Source organism: Sinocyclocheilus anshuiensis, unplaced genomic scaffold (assembly GCF_001515605.1).
Source record: "Sinocyclocheilus anshuiensis isolate Anshui unplaced genomic scaffold, SAMN03320099.WGS_v1.1 scaffold1079, whole genome shotgun sequence".
Classification (NCBI taxonomy): Eukaryota; Metazoa; Chordata; class Actinopteri; order Cypriniformes; family Cyprinidae; genus Sinocyclocheilus; species Sinocyclocheilus anshuiensis.
Genome location: NW_015548207.1, coordinates 1,430,637 through 1,437,514, shown reverse-complemented (window position 1 = coordinate 1,437,514; position 6,878 = coordinate 1,430,637). Strand labels below are relative to the sequence as shown.

The following is a 6,878-nucleotide window of genomic DNA, read 5'->3' as shown; positions in this document are numbered from 1 at the left end:
ATGAAGAATATTAAAAACATTATGAGTCAGCTGTCTTCGGCAGTCCTTAAGGTACCAGCACAATAACACACTCAGCAAAATATCGTCTAATTATCGTTATCGATAAAATCCCATAAAATATCGAGATATAATTTTTTGTCAATATCGCACACCCCTAATCCCTACCCATAAATGAGTAGAACATAATTTGTAAAAATAAACTTTAATTTAAATATAGAGTACATCTAAAAAATTCAGTGAAAATATTTAGTAAAATCAAATCAAAATACAGATTGTAGATACACATTTACATATAAATATTAGAGAAAATATTTTCTAAAAAAAAAAATTTGACTTTTAGATATACTTTTCTAAACATTTAGTAAAATTAATAAAATGTAAATTTTAAATATATACATTTATATAAATAATTAGCAAAAATATTTAGTAAAAAAAATAAAATAAAATAAAGACTAAATACCAGCCCATTGCCAGAGCTGCAGACAGTTGCTTACCCAGCATTCCTCCAGCCACCAGGATGTCGAAGAGTGTCTCAGCATACCGGCGGTAGTCGAGCTTGGCGCCAGAGGCATCGAGGAATTTTGCAACCGCTTCCAAATCTGTGCCAGTTTGGTTCAAGCCTTGAACAATACTTTCTTGAAACTGAGTAGGGTCAAATCTCTCCTTTTCATCTGCGAGGAAACAAGAGAATGTTTCAAATGGGAGGCACCACTTTAAAACACTGTTATTAAGTGTTCCTTAAGCCCTATTCGCACGGGATTAGTATTATCTGGAGACCCTCCTGTTCTTTATGTGCTAGGCATGGTTTAATGCAGTGTAAAATACTATTCAGAGCTCACTTAACCAATGCCCACTTGGCAAGCTTTCACCTGCTGAAGATGAGTTTTATGCAGACTACTTAATATAGTTCATGTGTCTGCAGGTGAATAATGTACAGGGGAGCGCGGGGGTTAGAGGGGTGCTGTGTTGGTATGATAACGCAAAATATACATTTAAAAGTATTGTTTTGACAACTTCACAGAGTAAAATGTCACAAAATGTTCGTAGAGACAAATATTTGCTCGTGTTACTGCTTACGTGGAAGTTTATAAAAAGATCACCCCTCTGTGCTAACAGTGATTCGTAAGTCCGATGCTGGTCATACCATTGTGATGAGGGGTATGATTTCTTTATCGCCAAGGTCGAACCATAAAAAAGCATTTAGTTAAATGGGGTCAACACGAAAACATTTCGTTTGCATATTTTCGTAATTATTATTATTTTTTTGTACTTTACATTTTAGAGTTTGTGTCAAATATGATTTTTATACTTTCATTCAGGCATGATTTTACACTGACATAATGAATCAAATCAATATTTAATGTCCAATTATTTATTTGGTAACTAGTCATGTATATGTGGTCATGTATTATTGCAAAATAAACACCTTTACCTTATTAATAAAAACTGCAAACAATATAAAGTGTTATGCACTTTGATTAACTTTATTTTTCCCACCACAATCACACATTTCAGAACTTGAACACCACCAGAAAGTAAAGACCATCATCACTACTCATCTACAGACACATGACACATATTTAATTATCCCTCATCTTCAGCATCCATACAGCTTGTTGACCCTCAGAATGTCAGTGTTGGACATTCCCTGGCTCTGTCCGATTTCCACCGTCTCATCAGGAATGGGAGTGATGGTTTCCAGGCCAGGCTGGATGGAGAAGGTAGTTTTTCCATAGTGCATGATGGAGCCGTAGTCGTATGGAGTGTTTTGATTGTTGGTGTTTTGTTTCTGGAAGTTTTGGGCCATATCAGGAGAGATGTTCTCCCAGTTGATCATGACGTACTTGTCGCGATCGCTCCTGGTTTGCTCGTGGTAGAAGCCCAGGGCATGAAGGAGCTCATGCTGAACGAGGCCGTGATACACACAGTCATTCCTTCTGAGGGAGACCACCTGTTTGCCACCAGTTCTACCATAAGAAGAGAAGCACCTGAGAGCAGAGAGGAAATAATGGGATTAAATATAATCAATGTTTTGGACTAAGGTCAGGTAAATGTTTTTGCTTATGTATGATTGTTCTCACCCATCTTTGTTCTCAATACTGATGTAGTCGGTCTGAGCTGATCTGGCCACAAAGCGGATGCAGGTTTTGGAGCGAAAGGTGGACATGGCGTTCGCAATCACTGATTTCTCATAAGAAGCTGCAAATAAAAAGACATACAGGTTTAAAATTAGATCTACACGAATGACCAGGGCATGATTGAGCTCATGCTGAACGATGCCGTGATACACACAGCCTTGCCTGTTGAGGGAGACCACCTGCTTGCCACCAGTTCTGCCAAGAGAAGAGTAGCAACTGAGAGGAGAGAAACAAGAGATGTTATACAATATCAACCTGATTTAAAGTTGTGTTGTAAAACTGAGTCCAGAAGGTATGATTGTTCTCACCCATCTTTGTTCTCAATACTGATGTAGTCGCTCTGAGTTGATCTGGCCACAAAGCGGATGCAGGTTTTGGAGTGAAAGGTGGACATGGCATTTGCGATAACTAATTTGTTATTATAGGCTGTAAACAAAAAGGGCCACAGATTTAAAATGAGATCTACATGAATCATAGATTTGTTCAATGATTGAAGGACATTCACTCACAGAATTCACCGCTCACTATGTAAGGGATCTCCACTATGTTGTTAGAGTTTTTCTTCCAGAAACAGTTGTTGTTTAAGCAGTAGAGAGCATTTCTGGTTTTGGGAAACACCAGATCTCCTTCAATCAAGACTTCAGAAGATCCTGTATTAAAGAGAACCATACTAATTAAATAACAGAACATATTTATACATCTTAACCACATTTTACCACTATTTTGTCAAACCCATTGCTGACTTTATAGAAATCTACAAGGTGTCTGACCATTATTGGACTCAGCGCTGGGTTATATTTAACCCAGCATTTTTTAGAGTGTGTGCTATTTGGAGCTTGGCAGTCAGAATCACCACCCCTTGATTCTTGTGTTTCACGGATTAAAATGTCATAACGTTTTGGAGAGACATGAGGGTGAGAAATTATGGTATTTTTATTTTTGGGCCAGCTATTCTGTTTATATAACTCTAAACATACAGTATTAGTAGTATCACTTGCAATTCATTTAAATTGGGGAACATTTAAGAGCCCTATTTGTATACTTACATTTGTTGTTCTGTATTTTCACAACACATATACAGATGATAACAGCAGAATGTAAGGCTACAAAAAGTGAATTCTCTTTTTATTTTCATTATTCACCATAAACAAGCTAAAAGAAAAGAAAGTTTGAATGAAAAAACAATAACTTACAATAATGCAGGCTTTTGTTTCAGATTAATTTGTGTCAGCTGAAGTAATACATTTAAATTATGTTTTTTTTCTTCTTCATTATTTATCATTAATTACGACTCTCTCATAGCAGCTTTAGGCCAGTGAAGCAACCTTATTGTTGAGTCGCGGGAGGCCCCAGAACTTTAAGCATTGAAAAACAAAACTGCTTCCATTTCAGTGGAACTGTATATTTTGTTCTCTAGTCCAGTTATTTTACTCAGTTGCTGTGATAATAATAATAATAATAATAATAATAATAAGTTATAATAAATTGTATTTATATAGTGCCTTTCCAGTTCTCAAGCATGCTTTATAATATGCTTAATAAATGGACGAAATATTTCTTTGGTCCTAATCGAATTGATAATTTGGTCCCTGCACCTAAAACCCATGTTAATTTTGATGGATCAGTTCAGCAAATGTAAGAACCATTTCTGATTCTGTACATTTTTGTAGTAACAGGCGAGGTCAGAGTTTCCTCCATGTAGTTACACACATTAGTCTCTAGACACTAAGACCCTACCCATAATCCCCCAGTAGACCAAACGTAAGAACCAATGCGGTTTGTGAGCAGGTTCTTCTTCTCCTTATATGCTGTAAAGTGCACTAACTTTGCTGCACTTAAACAAAACAAATGATTTGTCATGAACACCAGATACGAACGGAACATGACTGTTTTAGTGAATACAACTTCAATTACAGTCTGTTTTTAACAATCACATTAATTCAGAAGACTTGGAATAATGCACACAAATCACCAACCGCTGGGTCAAAACAACCCAATAGCTGGGTTTGTCCCTTTTTAACCCAGCGCTGGGTTATATTTAACCCAGCATTTTTTAAGGTGTGTGCTTTTTGGAGCTTGGCAGTCAGAATCACCACCCCTTGATTCTTGTGTTTCACGGATGAAAATGTCATAACGTTTTGGAGAGACATGAGGGTGAGAAATTATGGTATTTTTATTTTTGGGCTAGCTATTCTGTTTATATAACTATAAACATACAGTATTATTAGTATCACTTACAATTAATTTAAATTGGGGAACATTTAAGAGCCCTATTTGTATACTTACATTTGTTGTTCTGTATTTTCACAACACATATACAGATGATAACAGCAGAATGTAAGGCTACAAAAAGTGAATTCTCTTTTTATTTTCATTATTCACCATAAACAAGCTAAAAGAAAAGAAAGTTTGAATGAAAAAACAATAACTTACAATAATGCAGGCTTTTGTTTCAGATTAATTTGTGTCAGCTGAAGTAATACATTTAAATTATGTTTTTTTTCTTCTTCATTATTTATCATTAATTACGACTCTCTCATAGCAGCTTTAGGCCAGTGAAGCAACCTTATTGTTGAGTCCTGATGGGTTTCCTTTGAACTCAACTTTGAACAGTTGTTGTACTGCGACCCTTTACTAAATTGCAGTTAAGAACAAAGAAACATTTAGCCCAATTATTATGAAGAATCCCAACAACTGATTAAAGTAACCGGACTACATAACAAAATATACAGTTCCGCTGAAATGGAAGCAGGTTTGTTTCTCAATGCTTTAGTATGCTACTGTTCTTGGGCACTAAGAAAACAAAAACTACAGCATGTCTACTTTAGTGTTAAAACCAATAAATAGAGTAAACTTAAATGCATTGTCTGTTTCTGCAAGGATTTGGACTAACAAGTAAGGTTAGAGTTTCCTCCCATTAGTTACACACATTAGTCTCTGGACACTAAGACCCTACCCATAATCCCCCAGTAGACCAAACGTAAGAACCAATGCGGTTTGTGAGCAGGTTCTTCTTCTCCTTATATGCTGTAAAGTGCACTAACTTTGCTGCACTTAAACAAAACAAATGATTTGTCATGAACACCAGATACGAACGGAACATGACTGTTTTAGTGAATACAACTTCAATTACAGTCTGTTTTTAACAATCACATTAATTCAGAAGACTTGGAATAATGCACACAAATCACCAACCGCTGGGTCAAAACAATCCAATCTCACACAGGAGCATCCTGAACATCGCTACACACTGAGACGACATGGACACAAGAGCCTCCCTCTCCATTCTGCTGCTGCTGTTTGGCGTCTCACAAGCGTCTCCTCTCATGGTAAGATCCGGTCTAGTGTCTCTCTTAAATAATCAACGTTCCTCAAATGAGTCATTTTAAACATCTCTGTTTCTTCAACCAGGAGGAAAGTTTTGAAGGAGTGTTTGTGTCAGAGCCGGAAAGTGTGGACATCACTACAAGGATTTTGGAGTCCAACAATGGTCAGACACCTTGTAGATTTCTATAAAGCCATCAATGGGTCACATTTCTAAAAAGTGTTCAGAGTTTATAAATATATTGTGTTATATCATCAATGTGGTTCTTTTTAATACAGGATCTTCTGAAGTCTTGATTGAAGGAGATCTGGTGTTTCCCAAAACCAGAAATGCTCTCTACTGCTTTAACAACAACTGTTTCTGGAAGAAAAACTCTAACAACATAGTGGAGGTCCCTTACACAGTGAGCAGTGAATTCTGTGAGTGAATCTCCTTCATTCATTGAACATATATATCATTCATGTAAATCAAATTGTAAAGCTGTGGCCCCTTTCGTTTGCAGCTTATTATGAGAAATCAGTGATTGCGAACGCCATGTCCACCTTTCACTCCAAAACCTGCATCCGCTTTGTGGCCAGATCAGCTCAGACCGACTACATTAGTATTGAGAACAAAGATGGGTGAGAACAATCATACAAAAGCAAAAACATTTAACTGGCCTTAGTCCAAAACATTGATACTATTTACCCCTTTATTTCCTCTCTGCTCTCAGGTGCTTCTCTTCTCTTGGTAGAACTGGTGGCAAACAGGTGGTCTCCCTCAACAGGAACGGCTGTGTGTATCACGGCATCGTTCAGCATGAGCTCAATCATGCCCTGGGCTTCAACCACGAGCAAACCAGGAGCGATCGTGACAAGTACGTCAAGATCAACTGGGAGAACATCTCTCCTGATACGGCCTACAACTTCCAGAAACAAAACACCAACAACCAAAACACTCCATACGACTATGGCTCCATCATGCACTATGGAAAAACAGCCTTCACCATCCAGCCTGGCCTGGAAACCATCACTCCCATTCCTGATGAGACGGTGGAAATTGGACAGAGGCAGGGAATGTCCAACACTGACATCCTGAGGATCAACAAGCTGTATGGATGCTAAAGATGAGTTTTATATGTATGTGGTGTGTCAGATAATTTAATGTAGTTCACATTCCCGTAAATGAAGAATCGAATGAGGTGATGGTCTTTGTCTTTTGTTGGTATTAAATTTCTAGGAAAAATCAAGTTAATAATAAAAAAATTAACATCCAGTAAAATGATGTGTTTTTTCTCTTTAAAATGAAATGTCTGATTTCATAAATTATCAGAAGACACGTTTCCTTAGCCTTTCTTCTGTCCTCTGACATAGATGGGGAGCAATTACGTATGTTAGCATGAAACGGTGTGCGCTGATTGTCATAACAAAACAAAG

At 37.1% G+C, this 6,878-nt stretch overlaps 4 protein-coding genes across 4 annotated transcripts in view; 2 read left to right on the top strand and 2 right to left on the bottom strand.

Moving 5' to 3' along the window:
* Positions 1-1,510, bottom strand: part of bzw1a (basic leucine zipper and W2 domains 1a) — a 6,867-nt gene extending 5,357 nt beyond the window's left edge. Inside the window, exons 1-2 of the mRNA XM_016440282.1 lie at positions 1,498-1,510; positions 495-737 (exon numbers count right to left, since the gene is read on the bottom strand). Of these exons, the coding sequence (XP_016295768.1) occupies positions 495-737; positions 1,498-1,510 (256 nt within the window). The remainder of the gene's footprint in view (positions 1-494; positions 738-1,497) is intronic.
* Positions 1,511-1,597: 87 nt separating this feature from the next.
* On the bottom strand, positions 1,598-2,807 carry LOC107653570 (high choriolytic enzyme 1-like). Its single transcript, XM_016440306.1, has 3 exons — positions 2,648-2,807; positions 2,082-2,199; positions 1,598-1,988 (listed from the first exon to the last, which is right to left on the bottom strand). Exons 1-3 carry the CDS (start codon positions 2,805-2,807, stop codon positions 1,598-1,600), a joined length of 669 nt encoding a protein of 222 aa, XP_016295792.1.
* A 2,591-nt stretch (positions 2,808-5,398) lies between these two features.
* LOC107653569 (high choriolytic enzyme 1-like) lies at positions 5,399-6,570 on the top strand. Its single transcript, XM_016440305.1, has 5 exons — positions 5,399-5,467; positions 5,553-5,628; positions 5,742-5,882; positions 5,966-6,083; positions 6,176-6,570. The coding sequence occupies exons 1-5, from the start codon at positions 5,399-5,401 to the stop codon at positions 6,564-6,566; spliced, it is 795 nt and encodes a 264-aa protein (XP_016295791.1). The 3' UTR covers positions 6,567-6,570.
* Positions 6,571-6,815: 245 nt separating this feature from the next.
* The window catches only part of LOC107653536 (high choriolytic enzyme 1-like), a 1,933-nt gene continuing 1,870 nt past the window's right edge, over positions 6,816-6,878 (top strand). The window contains exon 1 of the mRNA XM_016440281.1: positions 6,816-6,830. Within this exon, the coding sequence (XP_016295767.1) occupies positions 6,816-6,830 (15 nt within the window). The remainder of the gene's footprint in view (positions 6,831-6,878) is intronic.

Excerpts from the sequence above, each read along its gene's own strand:
- LOC107653569 (XM_016440305.1), top strand. The coding sequence starts at position 5,399 with ATGGACACAAGAGCCTCCCTCTCCATTCTGCTGCTGCTGTTTGGCGTC. Across the intron at positions 5,468-5,552 it reads CACAAGCGTCTCCTCTCATG|GAAAGTTTTGAAGGAGTGTT; the intron begins GTAAGATCCGGT and ends TTCAACCAGGAG. Across the intron at positions 6,084-6,175 it reads AGTATTGAGAACAAAGATGG|GTGCTTCTCTTCTCTTGGTA; the intron begins GTGAGAACAATC and ends CTCTGCTCTCAG.
- LOC107653570 (XM_016440306.1), bottom strand. The coding sequence starts at position 2,807 with ATGGTTCTCTTTAATACAGGATCTTCTGAAGTCTTGATTGAAGGAGAT. Across the intron at positions 2,200-2,647 it reads CATAGTGAGCGGTGAATTCT|CTTCTTATGAGAAATCAGTG; the intron begins GTGAGTGAATGT and ends TTTTATTTGCAG. Across the intron at positions 1,989-2,081 it reads AGTATTGAGAACAAAGATGG|GTGCTTCTCTTCTTATGGTA; the intron begins GTGAGAACAATC and ends CTCTGCTCTCAG.